The 21938-nt window shown below is 49.5% G+C and overlaps 1 protein-coding gene across 1 annotated transcript in view; it reads right to left on the reverse strand.

The window, feature by feature from the left end:
- LOC144176020 (tachykinin-like peptides receptor 86C) overlaps positions 1–21938 on the reverse strand; it is an 833985-nt gene that overhangs the window by 344987 nt on the left and 467060 nt on the right. Inside the window, exons 9-10 of the mRNA XM_077705128.1 lie at positions 6238–6251; positions 1821–1843 (exon numbers count right to left, since the gene is read on the reverse strand). Of these exons, the coding sequence (XP_077561254.1) occupies positions 1821–1843; positions 6238–6251 (37 nt within the window). The remainder of the gene's footprint in view (positions 1–1820; positions 1844–6237; positions 6252–21938) is intronic.

Genomic DNA, 21938 nt, shown 5'->3' on the forward strand with positions numbered 1-21938 from the left:
TACTGGTGCCGTCACCTGGCAGGGGACGTGAAAAACTCACGGACACGCGCAGTTGAGATGAAGGGAGCGAAGCTGCATGTCCACTACCCGCCGCGGTGGCTCAGTGGCTAAGGCGTTGTGCTGCTGAGCACGAGGTCGCGGGTTCGATTCCCGGCCGCGGCGGCCGCTTTTCTGATGGAGGCGAAAAGCAAATCGCGCCAATCCACCCCGTGAATCTGGTTGGAAAGCAAAGCTGTAAATGGCACCCGTAACGATTGTAAATGGCACCGTAACGATTACCCACGCGACGTCACTTAAATTCACTCACATCGCTCTACAAATAGCAAAACCGGAGAGAAGTTAAATGCACTTAACCACACCATTTATTACTTCAAAGAGATATTCTTGTTATGGTTAAATCAATGCATGAAGCATGAGCGGTGTTTGGTTGAGTTGTATTGGCGTAGCACAAGAGTGGAAACATTTTTAAAATTAAAGTCTAGCACGGCGTTACACGATATGTCTTCTCCGTCTTTTCTCCGCAGAAGGAGGTGACGAGATTTGCGGCAGCGAAAGAGGAGGAGGAAGAAATACTTCTGTTCAGATTTCTGAAAGGCCCAGAGTGTAGCCCTGCCTATATGCAGTCCGCGCGGCCTGTGTTCTGTCCACCCGCTGAAGCTGTGTAGGTAGAGAGGGCCTGGACAGCAGCATCTCCATTGCTCTTGTTGGGTAGTTGACGGAAAATGGGGAGGGTGCTCAGGGCTAAAGTCGCACACCCCGATTACGGGGCGGAGTGTTCCTACTTCTGAGCGAAATTTACATTCAGCGTCGTCGCGATTTGGATACATTAAGTGAAGACGCGTAGGCTGTGGGAAGGAGCTCGGATTGTATGAGCGGTAGGGTAGTTTGTTGTTCTCTCGAAAGGTTGATTGATTGATTGTAGGGTTTAACGCACCGACGCAACGCAGGCGATGAGGCGCGCCGTAGTGGAGGGCTCCGGATTAATTTTGACCACCTGGGGATCTTTATCGTGCGCCGAAATCTCGTACACACGGGCGTTTTTGTATTCGCCTCCATCAGAAAAGCGACCGCCGCGGCCGGGAATCGAACCCGCGACCTAGTGCTCAGCAGCGCAACGCCTTAGCCACTGAGCCACCGCGGCGGGTCTCTCGAAAGGTCAGGATAAGGCGAAGGTACGGTCTGTCTCAGAAGGCGATAATGCTGGGTTATCTTCCTGAATGTGACAAGCGGGTAACAGTCCTCGTGCAGCTCCATAGCACGGGAGGTAAAAGCGCAGGCTTGCTGGGTGGGCGTATTAGTTGCCCTCCATTGAAGCGTGTGGGGGTGTCCAGATGAGCAGAATGGAACCGTTTGGGGAGTGGTTTTTTAGCACGCGCAATGCAGGTCATGACACCCAACCCTGGTGGTAATTCCAGTAGGCTTGCTGGGAATCGATGACCAACCTCCGAATCCCTGGTTGAGTGAGAGCCAAGGTGAGATGGCTGCCTCTTCTGCTGCCGTCATTCTGCTTGGGTCCTAAGCGAGGTACACGCAAGGAGGTTGGTTCTGGAGGTAGCCACGATGATGGCGTATTGCTGCCCTCGATGTTTGGAGGCATCTGTGTCGATAACTGCATGATCCCCACCTAGGGTGGTGTTTAGCGCTTGAGCCTGTGCTTTTCGGTGACCCTCGTCATGTGAGGGGTTCATTTTTCTAAGCAACGGGAGCATCTTTAGTTTTAGTCGCCAAGAGTCTGGCAGTACATCAAGCGGTGTGACATTCTGGGCTGCCCAGCCAATCTTGTGAAGCATGCGTTTCCCCATCGCAGTTCTGGGTCGGACCTTCTGGTTAGAAAGATGCCCGTCTATCAGCTCCTCCACAGTGTTGTGGAGCCCCGTGCTAAGCAGCCTCTGTGTGGACGCACTCATGAGAAGACCAATGGCCTGCTCGACCACCTTTCTGATCATTCTATAAAGAATCTGTGTGTCTTCATTGTCGAGAAGAAGACAAGGGGTTGACGTAAGTAACTCTCGAGAGGACAAAAGCTTCAATTAATCGAAAGGTACCGGATTTCTTTAGACCTCGCTTCTTGGTGGCAACTCGCCTGATCATGTGTATGATTTGATTAATACTGTTTTTGAAGCGCTGCAAGGAGACGTCACTCTTGGTGTTAGCATCGAGATGTAGGCCCAGGAACTTGATGCTGCGGTTTGGCGTGTTGGCTAGGCCATCAAGGAGTATTTGAATGTATTGCTTGGTTTGGCGTGAAGGCGGACGACCAGGAGCTGTGATTGTTTACATGAACACTGGAGGCACATTGGCGTACGAGAAGCGAGATGCCATGCATTGGTGTGAGCTTCCTTTAATTTTTGTAACTGTTAGCACATGAGCAAGGTGCGCACCGGGCCGCTAGACGGGCGTGAGTGGTCGCGTGACGCTTTCACGTGGCATTCAGCGAGAACGCAGGGGGTAAACCCGTATATGTGCTTCGTGAGTACACCACCTGTCTTCCCAGACTTCGCGTGGGCTCGTAGCTAAATCGGTAAGACAGCGGGCTCTGGCTTTGTTAGTCTGTTAGTTCCAGGTTCGATTCCCGGCGGTGGCAGTAAATTATTTTATTTGTTCGCTTAGAGTTTTCTGGTGACACCAACGGTCGCGAAAGAACCCTTGGGGGGTAGAGGTAAAAAGCTTTGCTTTAAAACGCCCGCGTGTGCGAGATTTCGGCGCACGTTAAAGATCCCCAGGTGGTCAAAAGTAATCCGGAGCCCTTCACTACGGCGCGCCTCATCGCCTGGGTTGCGTCGGCGCGTTAAACCCCCACAATCAATCAATCAATGCATGTCCCACTCTGATATGTTGCCCTCTGCTCGCTCGCATGCTTGTTTAGTCGCCGCGCCGCAAGAGCGCTGAAAGCTGAGCTGTTAGCGAGGCGGCGCAAGATAGTAGGCAACTGCGGTTACTCAGCGCTCGGCGCCCACTATCGGCCGCTCCCCGCCTTTGCCAGTGTCACATAGCTGCGCGTGCGTGGCGCAGTTACTCGAACAAACGACGACCATTGGGACTGACCCAAATCCATGTTTAGTGCAGTCAGGAGTTGATCCTGAGGCATCGCATGCATGCCACAACACCAAACGAAAATAAATTAGCCGATTGGCAACGACATCGTAACTCGGTTTATTTCAGCCAGGTAGCAGCCGCACAGTGCCGAGACATACAGATCCAAGCAAGTGCGTTGTGCAAACACCAAAAACAAATGAGATGGCGGGGAGCGACAACCCGAAAACTTCCAATTAGACGTGGCATTATTAAAAAAAATGGTAAAAATGCTAGTGTCATGGCAAACAGTCACCGGGATATGCAGCAGCCCCTGGACAATAAAGGCAGTGGCGAGAGGCTTTTTGAGACACTTCAATACTTGGTAAAGTCCCCCTTGGCAGACACAACAGCCGCCACACGTCGAAGAATGCTCTCGAAAAGGCGCGCCGCGAAGTCGGTAGCCCAGAGGCGCTGCCACTCCTCTTCGACAGCTTGCCACAACGCGTCATGCGAGCCGCCCTGTAGCTCCCCACGCATTTTCAATATATTCCTGTCCGCCCCCTGCGGTGCCCACTCCATCACCAGCCCGCCTCGCTTGTCCAGTAGGTGTTTTACTGACCCAGCCATGTGTATCGGGCTTCAGTCGTGCTGCAAATAATACAGTCCATCCGTGAATGGACCATTGAGGGCGTAGGGTATCAGGACGCTGTCAATGATGTCCTCGTAGGCAGCCGCGTTGAAGCGGCCCTCGATACGAACTAACAGACCGAGGCCATGGCTTGAAATCGCACCCCACACGCTAACGGCGCCCCGGCCGCTACTTGAAATCCGCTGCAGGTTGCACGACTCGAATCTGAGGAAGAAAGAAATCGCAGTAGGTTAGTGCCGAAATCGTTCGGACGTTTGTTTATTTCTGGGCCATTGTGGACAGATGCACCCGATGCATAATTTAGCTCCGGGAAAGGCAGTGCTGCAGGCAGCTAAAGTTTATACAGTTTTGTTGACACAGCAGCGACACCAGGAAAAGGGTGACGTGTCAATAAAACTGTATAAAATGCGAAGAGGCCGTCAGCAATGCCTTAATTTGAAACCGACCATGCCAAGCGTTCGGGAGGAATACCGACTGCGCATGATCCACCTCTTCCAAGAAGGTATAAGCAGCGTGATATTGCGAAAGCCACAGGACGACCACTATGCACCGTGAATCACATCCTGCAAGCGTTCCGCGATGAGGCCGCATCGAGAATTTTCCACGAGGACGCAGACCACGGGCAACCACCAGTGAGCAAGACATGCTAATTTCGGCCGCCGCGGCAGTAAAGCCGTCCCTGACGTCTAAACAAATCAAGTGTGAGCTCGACCTTTCGGCAAGCACGAAAACTGTTCGACGCCGCTTACATGATGTGCGGCTACGAAATTGTGTCCCTACTAGAAAGCCCAAGCTATCCGAAGCGAACAAGCTTGCGAGACTGCTCTTCGCAGAAGACCACGCAACCTGGACGGCGGAAGACTGGAGGTGTGTTCTCTTCACGGAAGAACCCACATTTTTAAGGCGTTGGGACCAGCGCCAGCGCATTTGGAGGGCCGTGAACACCAGGTATGAGGGATGCAAATGTTTTTTCCTTTTCTTTTAAAACCAAATAGTAATAGAATACAAAGCAATAGTGCCAATATAATTAAAAGGTAGACCAGGCAAACGAGCCCACGACAAGCTTTCGTGTTGCTTGCATGTTCGTTTACGTGGAGGTTTGTTAGCACTCACCGTGCGTTTTCTAGTGCAGTTATTTCATATCTTTGTTCGGCGTAGCCCTCGCCAGCAGTCAGAACTATTGCGCTCCCAAGCTTGGGCGCCAAGTTTCTTTTGTGACTCACCATAGGAAAAACGACGGCGGAACATATGCAGTCATATAGCTGCCTACAGCACTGCCTTTCCCGGAGCGAAATTATGCGTCGGGTGCATCTGTCGACAATGGTCCAGAGATAAACAAACGTCCGAACGATTTCGGTACTAACCTACTGCGATTTCTTTCTTCCTCAGATTCGAGTCGTGCAACCTGCAGCGGATTTCAAGTATACGCGGCCGGTGCGCCGTTAGCATGTGGGGTGCGATTTCAAGCCATGGCCTCGGTCCGTTAGTTCGTATCGAGGGCCGCTTCAACGCGGCTGCCTACGAGGACATCGTTGACAGTGTGGTGATACCTTACGCCCTCGATGATCCATTCGCGGATGAACTGTGTTATTTGCAGCACGACCGAAGCCTGATACACATGACTCGGTACTGGACGAGCGAGGCGTGATGGTGATCGAGTGACCGAGTGGCCACCGCAGAGGGCGGACATGAATATAATTGAAAACGTGTGGGGAGCAATGAAGGAGTCCCTTAGCAGCCGACAGCTACAGGGCGGCTCGCGTGACGCGTCGTGGCAAGCTGTCGAAGAGGAGTGGCAGCGTCTCCGGGCTACCGGACAATCTTGCGGTTATTAACGCGATAGAGTTATTAGGCTCATTTTTCACTTTCCCCATGGCTTCAAGCCGTCCGCTATCAGCCGTGCTCATAGCTCGGCAAAACTGAATGTCACTCACCCACACTCACTCACTCACAAAAATATATTTATACTGAAGCACTCACTCGCACTCACGCTCGCCACTCCGCCCTCACCACTCGCTCTCACTCACACTCACGCTCGCCCCTCCGCTCTCACTACTCGCACTCACTCGCACTCACGCTCTCCACTCGTCCCCACCACTCGTACTCACTCGCGCTCACGCTCGCCCCTCCGCCCTCACCACTCGCACTCACTCATGCTCACGCTCACCACTCGTCCCCACCACTTACACTCACTCGCACTCACACTCGCAACTCCGCTCTCACTACTCGCACTCACTCGTGCTCACACTCGGCGCTCGTCCCCAACACTCACACTCACTCGCGCTCACTCTCACCACTCCACCCACACCACTCGCACTCACTCACGCTCACGCTCACCCCTCGTCCCCACCACTCACACTCACTCGCACTCAAGCTCACTATTCGTCGTCACCACTCGTACTCACTCGCGTTCACGCTCAACACTCCGCCCTCACCACTCGCACTCACTCGCGCTCACACTCACCACTCGTAGTCCCCACTCGCACTCACTCGCGCTCACCACTCCGCCCTCACCACTCGCACTCACTCGCGTTCACGCTCACCATTCGGTGTCACCACTCGCACTCACTAACGCTCACGCTCACGACTCGCATTTCCTATTTACACTCCCTCGCAATCGAACTCACCCCTCGCAATGGCCACTCACACTCACTCGTACTCACCACTCGCTTCCTCCACTCACGCACTCGCCACTCCCATCGCCCGCTTACGCTCACTCACGTTCACTCACAACCGCCACTAATTCGCATTACAACTCGCTTTGTTCCTTTGCAGAACGGGAATTTAATTTTAACTTCGCTTTGTTTGTAAACCAGATGAATCGTTCCATTTTGTGGAGACCCTAAATGTGGCCATATTGACACCGACACCACAGTGATGTCGTTTCATGAAGCAAAAAGGAAATTCGCTGTTTTAAGAGCTTCACATTGGCTGTGGGGCGCGCCCCATAACAATCGCTAACTCCGAAAAACTTTATTTCAACTGACAAAAAATCAAACCGTTCTCTTAAGAGAATTAAAACTCGAAGCTTTTTTCCGTGCAAACTGAGTCAAAGCCTCAGTTTAAAATCCAAACGGATTCAACAGTGTCGAAATGGCGCAATCGGATAGACGTCGGCTTCATATCGCGGGGGACCCAAGCGCGATTCGCACCATGGGAAAGGTTTTTTTCTTGAGGCGCTTCATGTGCCTTCGCTTATCCTCATCATTGCTTTGTGAAACCCCCTATAAAGTTCGCTTTCCTGCGGTGCTTTTTACTCAGACGCCGACGCCACCAGTGAGGAATGGAAAGCTTCATTTCAAAAATGGCGAAGCTTGCATTAGGTCGTGTAAGGGTTGAACCACATCGAGCTGGGTGATTTCTTTCTATGAAAGCATTGATTGGCCCACTAACACGCATTGCATTAGGTTCGAAATTATTTATTTACATGTTGCCAAAATGCAATCCGGGAGTTGTTTTCGAGATGTGCGATTTATGAATCTTCGGAGCACCCAAAGGTAGTCGTGCGCACTAGGATTAGGTCTGAAGCCGGTTAGCGATGGATGAAACCAACCAGTGCTCTCGAGATGGAACTGAAGTCGGTTGTTAATTAATCAGTCGATGACCTTGCACATGATAGGAGTTAGTGAAATAGGTCGCATATTTTCAGGTTTTCGCGGGCGTCTTTACTAGGCTTCGGGATGGGATGAATGATGGTCGTCTTCAAGTGCTCGTGGACTTGTCCCGTTTCCCATGATTCGTTGACAACACTCAGAAGGGCTTCATGGCCGTGCGTTGGCAGATTGCGGAGATATTGCCAAGTGATTTTATCATGGCCTGGAGCGGATCTAGATTTGCCTTGAGCGATGGCAACGTGAAGTTCTCCCAGGGTAAAAGGAGTGTTGAGTTCGTCTAGAGGGTGTGGTATGTCTATGTCGGAAAGAGATTTTAGTGCCGTTTTATCCTTCGCAGCATGCGGAAAGAGAGTCTTGATAATAGTTTCTTCTACGTCGTAATAGTCAGACTGCAGTCTCATTTGTCAATGATAGGAAGCTTTGTTCTCCCAGGGTAAAAGGAGTGTTGAGTTCGTCTAGAGGGTGTGGTATGTCTATGTCGTGAAGAGATTTTAGTGCCGTTTTATCCTTCGCAGCATACGGAAAGAGAGTCTTGATAATAGTTTCTTCTACGTCGTAATAGTCAGACTGCAGTCTCATTTGTCAATGATAGGAAGCCTCGTTCTCCCAGGGTAAAAGGAGTGTTGAGCTCGTCTAGAGGGTGTGGTATGTCTATGTCGGGAAGAGATTTTAGTGCCGTTTTATCCTTCGCAGCATGCGGAAAGAGAGTCTTGATAATAGTTTCTTCTACGTCGTAATAGTCAGACTGCAGTCTCATTTGTCAATGATAGGAAGCCTCGTTCTCCCAGAGTAAAAGGAGTGTTGAGTTCGTCTAGAGGGTGTGGTATGTCTATGTCGGGAAGAGATTTTAGTGCCGTTTTATCCTTCGTAGCATGCGGAAAGAGAGTCTTGATAATAGTTTCTTCTACGTCATAATAGTCAGACTGCAGTGTCATTTGTCAATGATAGGAAGCTTTGCTTTACCGCAAAGGCTGCGAAAGACGCCCCATTATAAGTGAAAAAGGCCTCTCCCTCTTGCCGGAGCCGATGGCAAAGATTTGCCAGTTTTCACTTTGTAATGTCTTTTGGTAATCGTTGCTTTTCTTGTATAGTCGTTTCAGTTTAATGAGGTCAGGGTGACGTTTGCCACGTTCTTGATACTACCTGGTGGGACATTGAGCCATTCGGAGCAACCTATGCATATGGATATCTGGGTTGTCAACCTCAACAGTGCCGATGACTGATTCGGCAGGAGATGTACGAGCATCGGAGACGTTATGTATAAACACATTAAAGAAGTCAGCACGAGTGAATGCAGCCTTGCCTTTGATAGCTTTCCATGCTCTCGCTTGGAACGCGTGGCCGAACTATGTACACTTCGGGGAACAAAGTAGGGCAGTAAGCGGGGTGCGTATTGACCGTCTTGACATTGCTTTTGGCGTCACTCGCGAAGTGCTGTGAATGCATATTCTTGTGCCGCCTTTTGGTATCCATTAAGTGCCGTGAACCGTGAATGGCGCTAAAAAAAGGTTACTGCTGATAAAACAATAGTGGCGGAAGCGGTAATACCTTGTGTTATCCAACTACTACGACGGCATGCGCTATCGCAGCGCGTGATGTGTATGAACACTGAAAGCAAACGTTTTAGTTTTACGGGCCTTCGTGTCTGCGCTGCGCATAGACTGTAATCGTACTCATAAGTTTACTCCTTCCACTGACAAAAAATGTCATGACTTTTTTTATTTCCTTGACTTTTCTTACTGCTAAAATCATTTCTTGCGACGCTTATTCTCCCACGGCTGCCCGAGCGAGAAACCTGTACAGAACGATGGCATGCTGCCTTTCGCGATTGTGGCTGCCCTTGGCGCAGCAGTAGCGGCGCTGCCACTAATTCTTTCCTGCAGCCTTTTGATCCTTTCAGACCCTGCAACTTGCAATTATAACTATGTTTCTTAAAAAACTTCCGCAACACAACGTCGAACCGCACGCAGCGCGTGTGTTTTTACGTGCGCTGAACGTCCGGTCGCGACATCGACGACCCAGAGTTTCTATGCGGCGGCGAGAGGCGGCGCTGGAGTCGCGCGCAAACTGCAGTGTCCGGTGCGAACGCGGGTTTTCTTCGGCGGCATACCGGGCATACGCAGTGTTGCCAACTGTAGGGCTTTCGCCCTACATGTAGGGCGTTTTGGGGAATTTTTTCTTGTCGTAGGACCGTAGGGCCGTTCTGCCATTTTTCCGCCGAGCGTACGGCGATTTTAAACTTTTCTGTTGAACTTTCCATTTTGCGCCACATGAAGCAGGGAAATCATAAATTATGTCCTCAACTAACTGGTTGTAATGCAAATTTTGACCGCTAGGTTACGCTTCCACAACCCGATCTTTCGGTAGAGAGGGAGTGGAGGGAGCAAATGAAGAGCCATGGAGGAAAGAAAAGCTTGCGAAGAGTACACGCAGCAGAAAGGCACAAAAGGTCAAACTCTGGTGTTACCCTGTGGATGCCCTGTGGCATGAACAGGCTGCTGCGTTGCAAAGTTGGTTTCCACCGCTGGTAGGGGTGTAGCTATAATGAAGAGCATGAGGGCATGGCCGGGCTGGCGCGGAAGGCGCGCGCGCGCAATTTGAATTGCTACCAGCGCAGCGGTACAACGGTTGCTATGGGGGCTAGCATGCAGGGTGCCTCCATAGTGCTACCCCCACGGTGGAGCGCGTGTTTTCGAGCCAGCGCCGCGGCCAAACATGTCGAAACCATTTCGGAACTTGTGTTCCCGTGATAAGGCGCCGATTGGAGATCTCGCAGATCGCGGGGTGCCTGCTCCATAATTTTTGACTTTCGATTTTTACAGCAGTTGTTGAAAACTGCCTCTCAGAAAAAAAGGTACCTTTGAAAAACATCCTGGGCCTGGCATGTGACAACGCCAGCGTTATGGTTGGCGAGCATATTTCCCTGGCCCAAAAATTTCAGCACAAGGCAGACAGGAGTTTCGTGCTCATTCGCTGCATATGCCATTCCACCCACATTGTTGCCAGCAAATCTGTAATGAAGCGTCCCAGATACCTGGAAGATCTTCTGCGAAACATCAAAACAGCAAGAGACAAGCACAAGTATCTGCACTACAGGAGTTCCTCCAGACTCAAAAAAGGAAGATTCTGCGGCCATGCGAGACCCGATGGCTCGTGCTTTATGCGTGCGTTGAGCGTGTACTAAAAGAATGGGAAACCTTGCGACTCCTTCTCTTGCAAGCCTCCGTGGAAGACCGAATAGTGGCCGCCGAATTATTTCTAAACCACATAAACTATAGTGTAACATAGGCTTATTTCAGTTTATGAAATTCGTGCTCAAATTTTTTAACAGGCTGCAGAAACGGAAGGCAACGGAAACCTCATCGGAGAACTCCAGGCAGAGAGAGTCAACGCCTCATCCGATGTCTGCTGCAAAATTTTGTCCAGCCGTCTGCTCTGGAGAGGGATGACATAAATACCATTGACCCAACAGTTCTGCTGCCCCTTAGGGCCTGGGCGAAGGGTGCAATTCTGTGCTGAATAAGTGTGCCGGTTTGCGACCTTCGTATTCGCTGTCTGTCTTTTTATCAGACAGCCGCCGTTGAGGTCAAAAAGAGGCTTCCAGTTTCCGGGCTCTTTGTCATGACCCCGGTTGCCATGACTCTTTGTCAGTTCTTGACCCCGAAGACAGCCCTCAGCACAGAAGATGGAGGGAAGCTACCTGCCTTGCCGACGCTACAGAACCGCTACGCACACAGTCGAGGAAGAATGGAGAATGCTGCCTTCCTACTTCAGCAAACATGAGCCTGTTGTCATTGGAAGTCAAACCACCTGCTTTGTTTTGGGCCGGAGGGCGTTCGGAGACAAGCAGGAGTTTCTCAACATCGTGACCTTGGCTCAGCTGATACTATCTTTGCCCCACTCCAATGCCGCTACTAAGAGGATTTTCGCGCATGGCCGACGTGAAAACAAAAAAGCGCAATAGGCTTGGAAATGAGAATCTCAACTCCGTGCTGGTCATCAAGTCGGCATTCGCAGCTATAGTGGACGCACTTGCGCTAACATGACCGTGGAACACGGGCACCCGAAGTTCCACAGCAAGCAGATGTATTGATTCTGTAGCCGAAGCTAAATAACTAAAATTAGTACAAACAAAAATTTTAATATTAGGAAACAAAACAAAACCGTTTAAAATAAAAAAATGCAATTTTTTTTTGGCGTAGGGCGGGGCGTAGGGCTATTGCGAATATTGTGTAGGGTGATGTAGGGCTTTTTGAGGTGCGGTGTGGGGTGATCTAGTCGAAATTGGTTGGCAACACTGGGCATACGTCGCGTAGGCGATCGCGGAGGCGGCGATGTGGCGGCGGCGGTAGCGACCTGCACTTTCTCGTTTCTGCCGCGCAACAGATTGCCGCGCCTTCCGGGCGCCTGGTTGTAGCTTACGAGGGCTCTCCTACTTAGGTTGGCTTCCGAACAAATGTCGCCAACATCTCCTTAAGTTATTCTCTTTCTCTTTGTGTATGGAGGGAGGTGGGGGCGCACAGTTTATCGTGTACGACTGCGCGCTGGGCTGACCTGCAGGCCTTCGGCGACCGTCGACAAAGTCCCGGGCAAAGGCGTGCGTGTGTCTAGACGGGGGGGGACAGTATTGCAAAACAGTATTGGGGGGGGGGGCGGGGGGGAGGGAGGAGGCAAAGATACACGGCGCGCCAGCCAGCCCGTATGCGCGAACAAGCGCTGTTTCGAATATGCGTCGGTGTCGCCGACTACGAGAAAAGGAAAACAAAAAAAGCAAAGGGTGGGGAGAAAGCAGGGGCGGGCTTGTAGGCGCCGTCGAGGTAAAAAAAAAGAAAACTTCGTAGAGCGAAAGTGGTGGTGGGATCCCCCACAACAGATACCAACGGCATAGAAGCGCGGTTACGCGAAGAATGGACCCAAACTTAGGACATAACTGCAGTACGCGCGTTGCGGAGAAATGTACCGTGCTTTTGATCAGTTGAGCCATGTTAAAAATACGGCTTTACTGTTAAATTTGAGGTTGTGAAGGAATTATAGTACAGCGTGACGTCGTTATAACAAATGCGTGTAGGAAGCTGCCAGATAATTCTAAGCGTGCAGCTGTGGCAAAACTGCAAAACAAGAAAATGTTAGTTGAACTTGCACAGTGCTTGCGATATATTAAACATTTAAAATTCTAATATTTGTACAGTAGAAAGATCTAAACAAAATAACTAACAACTGTGCGGCCGCTTCAAATATTTTACTTTCTCAATGTGTCTTTTTTATGCTGTCCGTTTCTTAACCGATTTCAACAACTTATCTTTTACCTCTTAAGCAACCTTTTCTTTACCCTCTAGTATTCTTTAAGAAAACGTGTAGTGAAAAGTTGAGTTTTATCTGTGCTATAACTGAACTTGCTTGTGTATATCTTTTTTTCTTTTTCGTCCACACTGCACGTGTGTGAAATTGAACGGTTTGGTTCATATTTTGCTTTATACTGTAATTTTACTACCAACTATTATTGCATTAACAATATAATTTGCCAATAGGTTTTACATTTATTTGCATTTTTAAAAACAAATCCTTTCGTTTTTAAGCGAAGCTTTCTTTGCCTGGCTGATGGAGACCGTTTGCGAAAACGCACTGCAGGAAAGCCAACTTTTTGACGATGATGATCGTGGCGGGTGAAGTGAAAGGAGTTTGAACCCCAGCGATCAAAATTGAAACCCCCAACGATCAAAATGCACGCCTCAAAAGCTTCGCGTTTCAACCTTATTTGTCGTTAGACAAATGGCATTTGAGTTTTACAACAGCGAATGCTGTTTAAGCTGGTGGTTGGGCCGGCGAACCTGCGCTGAAAAACCTCCCCGAGTGAGGACGTTGTCGTGCGCGCCGACACCGCTCGACCTTGTAGAACGCTCTGCCCCAGCCTGCCAGTCATGGGAACAGCTGCCTACAAGCTGCTTCTCGTCTTCTTTCTGCGAGCCAGAACGTGAGTGCCTGTTATTACACGTTCCCCCCTTCCGCTACGGCAAAGCATGTGGGCCATTCATGGTCAAGGCACTACAGTTAGTGTTCGTGATAATTCAGTCGAACAAAACAGATGTAAAGCTGCAAAATTACTTTTACTGCAGCCTTCCTTGCAGTACAAAAAGTTCCTACATGGTACAGTATGTTGGCGAGCTCATTTGCAATCTCTGGCTGTTATTAGCATCCCGTACTGAGTACATTGCATCATTGTCTGATGAATTCATAAGCAACTCATCCGTGTCAGCAATATACAGCTGATTCCGCCTTCACACAAGTGCGCTGATGCACTGTCAGTGCAGCAGGCGGTGGACGAGGCCACTTTGCCAACGTTGTTTGCGATGCCTGTTGGGATTGCACCCTGGCACTCCGTCGCCTCTCTCGGTGCGCGACAGGACAACCAAAAATTGCCCCACAGCGATGTACCCCGGTTTATAGTGGACAGATGGTGCACATTGGTGCGGTTTGTCGAGGATAAAAAGATGCACCAGTGCGTCCAGGTGAGCACCGGTGTGGTTTATCGGGGATGCTATAAAAAACAAAAAGATGTCTAAAACTCAGAAATTTCCAAGCAATAGTTGCATGCAGAGTGCATTAAGCACAGTACCACTAATGGATGATGATGTACACCGAAGTACACAGAATATACATCCTAGAGATGCGACTGGAAGAAATTCAGGGGCACACACGCACACATGTAGCTATTTACAAGCAATCCGCTTGCAGCTGTCAGCTGACAATTACAGCAACACCCCAAAAGAAGACGTACCCTATAACCACATTAAAAACGTTGTAGGGGACTTGCACATTGCAGTTTAATACCAAGCCCGTGCTGCGAATAGCCGATGAGGCTACTGTTGAAGGTAACTAACAAATGCAGCTGCTCAGTTTCCTTAACTTTTGCTCATGGAAAACAAAATGCTCTACTTGTCGATTCAGCCTTGCACGTGCAGTCTACTCACATTATTTACAAATTGAGGGGACCTGGAGAGTATGTTTGAATGACCAGAAGTTCTGATTTATACGACTCCAGGCAAGGAGACAATGCACGTTATGGTTGGGCATGGATGTGAATCACATTTTTAAACACTTTTACACTTGAACTACACAAAATAGACAGAGCAGAGGTGAAAAGTCCACAACTAGTTTATTGGTAGACTACTGCTGATCCAAAACCAGCACGCAGGTGCCGGTATGACATGACTGGTCATTTTAAACCTATGAAGTGACGTCAACAATGAATGTTTTAAAAATGGCCAAACTCTGAATACGGTCTCCTCTGAATACTAATTATGGTTCAGACAGTTGATCTACACTAAGCTTTTTCTTGATTTGTAATGTGTGTTTACCACCCGCAAATCATTTCTTTTTTGATTACTAAGTTTTACTACTCTCATAATGATAAATGGACCCAAATTTTTATCTGGTGGTGTGAAAGCAGCAGATATTTTCCAATGTGGACAAGTGAAAAGTATGAATCATCTCAATGGATGAGTTCAAATTATGTAGCCTTTCATACATTGAATGAGTAGAAGCAGGCTAAAAATGAAAATTTTGAATTTTTTAAAAGAAATAAGACTATACAAGTTATAAGTTTTTTACTGTATGGCATCTTGAAAAAGTTGCCAGTCAAGACTTGGTCTCCTGTAGTAACAACTTCCTTCTAACATCTACGAACTTTTCTAGTAACTTCTGGGCTACAGGTGTCCACAACCTAGATGCATAAAAAGCTTGTCCCCACCTTTGAAGAAGCAGCAGACAGGTGTTTGCAAGGCATGTTTCCAGTTCTGTGAAGCAAATGGAGTGCCTGCACTACATCCACATACCTGTGTTGCAGACTGCAGTTAAGAGCAACACGTATGGTAGCCCCGTACCTTTAATGTTTTGTCCCAAAAACAAAAGAAATGCTTCACATTTTTACTCTATCTTGCACGATCTTGAATGTGTTGACATGGAAGATTTCAAGAATGCCATAATAAAGTTCATTACCCGGAAAGTTTGTACGATATCATAAATCCAGTATGATCAATCACGTGGAGTAGGCAGGTATTAATAGCAAGTAAAATGTTCAAGGCTCACTTGTTGCATGCCTAAATCAATCAGACTGCTGTTTCGATCGTTCAAAAAATCTGCTGTATGCTTGGTGTGCTCTATGTTGCGTTTTCTTCTTCCTCACATCATGTATTCTACAATATCTATATATTTCTTGCGGTACGCATTGCATTGTGCGTGCTACATGGTACAGCGGCTTCATCGGTATGTTGTGTAATGGTATTAAAGTTCACATTGCATAACTTTTCAACTATGTAGGACATTGTTACATTTGTCGTTACATATATTCAGCAGGTGGGTTCTCCAAACAAGGACATAATTCTTGTTCAAACCTTCAGAACATTCCGTTAAGCAAGAAAATTGTAAGTTTTCATCATTCTGATCCATTTTTATTCTCTGCATAAAATGGAAAATGCGTGAGTGCACGGCGTGTTCGCCGTGCACTCACAGGCCAGTAGTTCCCACAGGCGCTTGACTGGCAACCAGACTTCGTGTGATGTGGATATGATGGAGTAAATGCTGAAGCTGTTGTGCGTGAGTGATTGTGATATGCAACAACTTTGTTTAAAACACGGAGCACGAACAAGACAGGAGGGGAAACGGCGCTTCCTAGCGCAGCCAGGCAACGTGACAAGCGCTTGGCGATTAATTGTGCGGCCGCCGCGTTCGGCACTTCACTGCGCAGCCCAGTAATGAATTGTGGGAGCTATCATTTCGTCCATCAGGGTGCCGCTACCCCCACCTTAAGCTTCGCCGTCGCAGCTACGGACTTCAGTTTTTAAGTCCGCTTTTCATTGTGGCAATATCTGGTCGCTGGCCTACGCTTGCCCGGTTCCCCTCTTCCTAGTATTTACGTTTAATCGCGGCTATCGTAAACAACGGTTTTGGCTGTTGCACGCGGAATTACAAGTGTCGACAGCGGTCACTTGGTTGTGAGCGTAACAAAAATAAATTGACCAACTTTTAATCTCACGATGAAAAACAACAGAGAAGCAGTGTAGACAAAAGGAAATATCGTTAAGACAGTTGCTTCAGACCCAAACACACTCGCGCGCGGTGAGGAAAGGGGCCTCCCCAACAGCTCGCTACCGGCTTGGTTTGCTCGCGTCTGATCGGTGTTGGGAACTTAGGCTTAGCATCGCTGCGGATATTTGATAGCCGCCATCTCTGCAACTGTGAATTACAATCATAGCACAATTTTTCACCACACTAACATCCACTTTCTCGCATGTGGAAGTTTTTTCCGCAATCAGATTGATATCAAAGAGCGGCGACACGCTGTTGCTGCCGTGGTCTGGGCCGGTTCGAACCGCTTGCAGTGCCGTGCGGGCAATCGGGCCAACGTTGGTCGGGCCGGCGTATTTGCAGGCACGGCCGACGTGCGCGCCGACCGTTTCCGAGTGCTGAAAACGCTTTACGATTGCCTGCTTCATCCATTGTTTTGGCGGACGACGCGCGGAGTTTACAAATTTAGCACGGCTTTTGTCGTAGTTGATCGGGTGGATGATGGATCGCGAAACGAGCCGCTGCTGACGGGCAGTCGCGCTGCTTGCGAGAGCGACGGGAAGAACGCAAGCACCTCTTGGGGGCAGCTTCGGGACGCCGGTTATTTGAGTGCCTTCGCCTCCTAGGCTCCGAACGCCAGGTGATTTTTTTTTTGCGCCTCCGCTGATGCGTGCCGCCACGTCCGAACTGACTTGTGCGATTTTGAACACCGCGGCTGCGGAAACTGCGGTTAGCGTGGCTGAACTGAGGTGGACAAGCTCAGTTTGCGCTAACCATGGTTAGCGGGGTAAGCGCAGTTTCGTCTGTCGTGTAACGTAGCAAACTGTGGCTTTGTATAAACGCGGTTTGCTTAACCGGGGTTAAACAGTGCCCGTGTAACTAGGGTATAATCATTGCTTATTGATCATCGCGCGTTGTATGGCGGCGGACGCGCTCTCATTTGATTGCAGCGAATAATTTTAGTTCTAGCAATACCAAATGTATGGATAGGGGTACAACCGTACGAAGTGCCTCAAACCCCACTGTCTCGATCGTAATCACGCACCTACGCACGCGCTAATATGGTAAGCGGTTGCTGTTTCTGCGACAGCAAAAAGGGCAAAGTTGAAAATGTTGGTCAGTTAGGCGCCTTGATTTTGTAATAACACATTTTTCCAAAGTTAGCGCAGCTAGGCCAAGGTATCCCGGCCTAGAGGAAACCCCCCACCAGGCAGGTGCCCAGACATCAGCATCTAAGTCTTGCATAAATAAAGTTTTTTCCTCCTCCTCTGCACGCAAAGCTTTTCTTTGCTTCACCGCACAGCACGCGCGCGCACACTGCAGTGGCAGCACCGCTTGGGTCCAGCGTACCGCCCGCCAGCGACACGTCAATTGCAGCATGAAAGCGCTGTTCACAAGTGAGGTTCGAGCGCCTGCAGCACATTTCAGCACATTTACGCCACTCCGGCGCGCGTGACGCTGCTTGACAGCGTGGCTGAAACGCTGCTAAGCAGCACAAGCGGCTTTCAGCGGGGCCAGCAGCACAAACCATCGCTTTCAGCGGATTTCAGCACAAAAATGGCGCTGAAATTCACTGCCTTTTCGGATAGGGGTAAGACTGAACCACAGGCGCTGACGAACAACTGAGCCCTTTATTGCAGCAGAAAACGTATATATAGAAAATGAAAACAACAGAAGGACCGACAAAGACCTAGGAGATATCACATAAAAAAAAACACAATGTCACAACGGAAAATACGATGTCTCGTAAAAAGCATGATCCGCCTCGTGCCGATACAAAGTCTAATGTTCAAGATAGGTAGAGCATTTCCTTTTCCAAAAGTGAAACTGATGACTCACTAGTACAAGCACCTCCTTTGTTCTTGATCTTGTACGCCTCAAAGATTTCCCGCTCTCTTCGTCCAGGATACCGCGCGAGAATCACGCAGTCATGGAAGAGGGGGGCGCAGCCGCAGGAAGCGCAATGCGTTGCCACGGTGGTACTTGATGACGTCCTTACATTGTTGGCATGCTCCCTCAGGTGATCATTGAGGCAGCGGCCTGTCTGCCCGATGTAAGTGCGGCCACCCGGTGACAATGCAATTTCGTATACGACGTTTTTCACACATTGAACATAGCGTGTCATGTGATTTTTCACGCATGTGCTTGCCTTCGGTGTTTCAGCGTTTCCCGCTTGCACAATCAGCCCAATTTTTTAGGTGCAGAGAATACGAGCCGAACATCTGCCTTGCTTACAATCTTCTTGAGGGCATGGCTGACACCATGGACGCACGGAATCACCGCTGTTTTTGTCGCTCCTCCTGAGGGCTCTTCTTTGGAACTCTTGAGGAAAACGCGCGCAACAACCTCGACGCTAAAGCGCACACAAGATCACTCGGGTAGCCGGCAGAGTTCAGGCGGCGGACCTGCGCGTCGAAACTATGATGTACCTGATGAAGACAGGACCTGTTGAGAGCCTTTGTGAGAACCCCCATGGAAACTTCCCTCTTGACAAGGTTGCTGTGCGCCGAACTGAACGATAAAATGCACTTTGGGACCTAGGCGCATATTCCCAGCACGTGTGCTCATTACTGAACGTCCACGCAAGGTCTAGGAGCCTCAGCTGGCCGTCAGAGGGTAATTCCATGGTTAGAACAAAAGGCTTCAGGTGGGACTCAAACGTAGCAAAAATATCTTGAGCCTCTTTGTTATCGTCTTTTTGTCAACCTCAAACATCACCAGGAAATCGTCAACAAAGCGAAATGTCTTGAAAACGCCCTGTTGAGGAATGACACTCTGCAACTGCCTGTCCACGCTGGCAAGCAACAAATAGCTCAATACAGGAGCCAGGCACGATCCAATACAGACGCCTTCCTTCTGGATGTATAGGTCCCCAGCATACTCAACAAATGTAGACCGTAAGTAGAGCCTCAAGAGTTCAAGAAAGGCGGAAATGGTGGTGTCACATGAATTCGGAAAATGGACTACGCCGTGCTTGTCGATGGTATCACTCACTGCTTCGCAGATCGGGCCTTGAGGTAAAGAGTAATATAGGTCCTTCCCGTCCACCGAGAAGGCTCCAACCCTCATATTGCCAAGGGTGCTGAGGAAGGCGTCAACTTCTCTCGGGCTTCTGACGAGGAACGGGTCGTCTACTGTCAAAACAGAGAGGGACCGCTGGAGGTAGAGACCTATGGAGTGCTGCCATGCGCCTCGTTCACTGACAAAGACCCTGAACGGGCATCCTTCCTTGTGCGTCTTCGCGGAGAAGAAGACTGTCAAGCTCAAGACACTGATTTTCTTGACCGACGCCGTCAGTTTTTCAAGTCCCGAGTCGCTGCAAAGTTGCATTGCCCGCTACTTCACCTTAGGTGGCTGGACGTCATTAACCAGACGAAAATTTGCACGGATAGCGTCCCCCGCCTTCTCTTTGTACAGGGTGGACGAATCCCCCCTTCTTTGTCCGCCTGAACCAACTTCAGTCCGGCTTCGCGAAGCAAACTCACGGTTCCACCCGACCTGACTATTCCACCCTACCGTGGCTATTCACTTCCCTTGGCAAGATGTCAATTCCGGCGCTAACGCACCTGTTTACGTCCTCTGACGAAGCCTTAAAAGCGCTGCATCTGACCAGGGAGAGAAGTTCTCTCTTGTCGAGCCTGGGATGCTCGCAGAACTTGGGCCCAAGGCTTAGCACTTTCTCGGCTTGTCGTGGCAGGTCCCGAGCTCCCACAAGGATGAGACTTCCGAGGTAGAGAAGCGAGAACCTTTAACCCCACGAACTCAGCCACTTGGGTTGCAGTCCGAAGGTCTCGGAGAAAGCGCTGTAGTCCCCCTCCGGGAGGAGCCTCACTTAAGCAGGCAACTCGAAGACAGTTCTTGAAGAAGGTCAATTGGTGCCACGCATCAGAGCGTAAGATGCGGCACAACCGCATTCCGTGTCCTTTTGAAGGGGCCAGTGGTCCAACGAGACAGGAAACTTCACATGGGATGATGCCCTTCTTGATAGAGTAGGTGTACATGCGAGCGCGGCACGTTGCAAGGGGGTAAAGGTTGATGCACATTGAAGAGTTATGCAGAGTGAAAGGTGTGAAAGAGCCCGATGCACGAGAAATAAATTCCAGAAGGGTATGCTGACGGGCCAGTTGGTACATTGTTAGACTAAGAAAAACAGCGCAAAAGACGGGACGAAGAAAGGTAAGACTAAACCACAGGCGCTGACGAACTACTAGCGCTTTATTGCAGCAGAAAACATATATATAGAAAAGGAAAACAACAGAAGGAAAACAACACAGTGGGCACAACCACGCTGATGCTGCTGCTGCTGATGATGATGATAATGATGGGGTTTTACTTTACTTCGTTTCTGCTCGTAATCAATGCCTTCCTTGATTTCTGCGAGAATGTCGTTATTCCATCGCCCCTGTTTTAGCTTGGTGACCTAATGTTGGTGCCGGCATCACTACGGTGGGAAACACGTCGCGGTGCCTCAGTGGTTAAGGCCTTGCGCTACTGTGCCCAAGGACACGGGTTCGGTTGCCGGCTGCGACAGCCGTTTGCATGATGAACGCAGAAAACTGAAACGCCCGTGTTTCGAGATTTCGTCGTACGTTAAATACCTTACAGGTAGTCGAAATTATTCCGAAGCCTTCCACGCACCGCGCCCCGTAGCCCACATGTATCTTCGGCCCGTAAATTACCGCAAATATGTGTTTTTTATCTTCTGGTGGAAAGACACTTCGGTGTGATGGCGTCTGTTTCGGGCACGGCTAGTGAACGCGTCTGTCGAGTATGATATTACCGACAGGGCGGTAGACGAAATTCACTGCGCAGGCACGGCACCTGCTGAAAATAAGCCTCCTTTCTTTCTTCTTCGCCGTAGTATTATTGTCCTCCTTTGCACACTTCAGTTGCCCCTGCCCTCGAATCTTGCTGCCACAGTCGTAGCTTCCGGGTGGCAGCGGGGACGTATTTCAGTGGGCGGTTGATGAGCATGGCTGATAGCGGATGGCTAGCAGCCACGGGGAAATCTACAGATAAAAAATGAGCCTAATAAGGCTATCGCGTTAAAAAAAGCTTTCAGTATTTCGCGTGCCGAAGTCAATCCTGCGCTACGAGAAGCGCAGCAGTTGAGCGTTCATTTCCGCACCTATGGATCATTAACGTGCGCCGAAATCTCGACACACCAGCGTTTTCGTTTTCTGCCTGCATCAGAAAAACTGCCGCCATAGCCGGGAATTGATTGGTTGATTGTAGGGTTTAAAGGAGCCATGAAGAGAAAATGCAAGTTGGTTTTATTCGAGAGATTTCGTGTTTTATAGTGCCCCCAGCGCTTGTCCGGATACAAACGGTGCTTTATTCACTGAGAAATTAAACAATTTAGGTTAAAATTTTGATTTTCCCGCTCAATCGTGCGTTTTCGTGGTCCCAAATGACATCACAGGAACCGACCGCTCTGCAGCCTAGAGTACCTTCATTCACGCATCCGCCGTACAGGGTAGAGACACGTATAAGCTGGCGCCGCCATTTTCGGTTGCTCGCTCGCCGCCGAAGCAAGTCATTGTGTCAAAACCGCGCTAAAATTATCGCCGCAACGCGGTTTACTGAAGAAGTTTGAA

Source organism: Haemaphysalis longicornis, unplaced genomic scaffold (assembly GCF_048455015.1).
Source record: "Haemaphysalis longicornis isolate Haplotype H1 unplaced genomic scaffold, Haemaphysalis longicornis Haplotype H1 scaffold_1, whole genome shotgun sequence".
NCBI lineage: Eukaryota > Metazoa > Arthropoda > Arachnida > Ixodida > Ixodidae > Haemaphysalis > Haemaphysalis longicornis.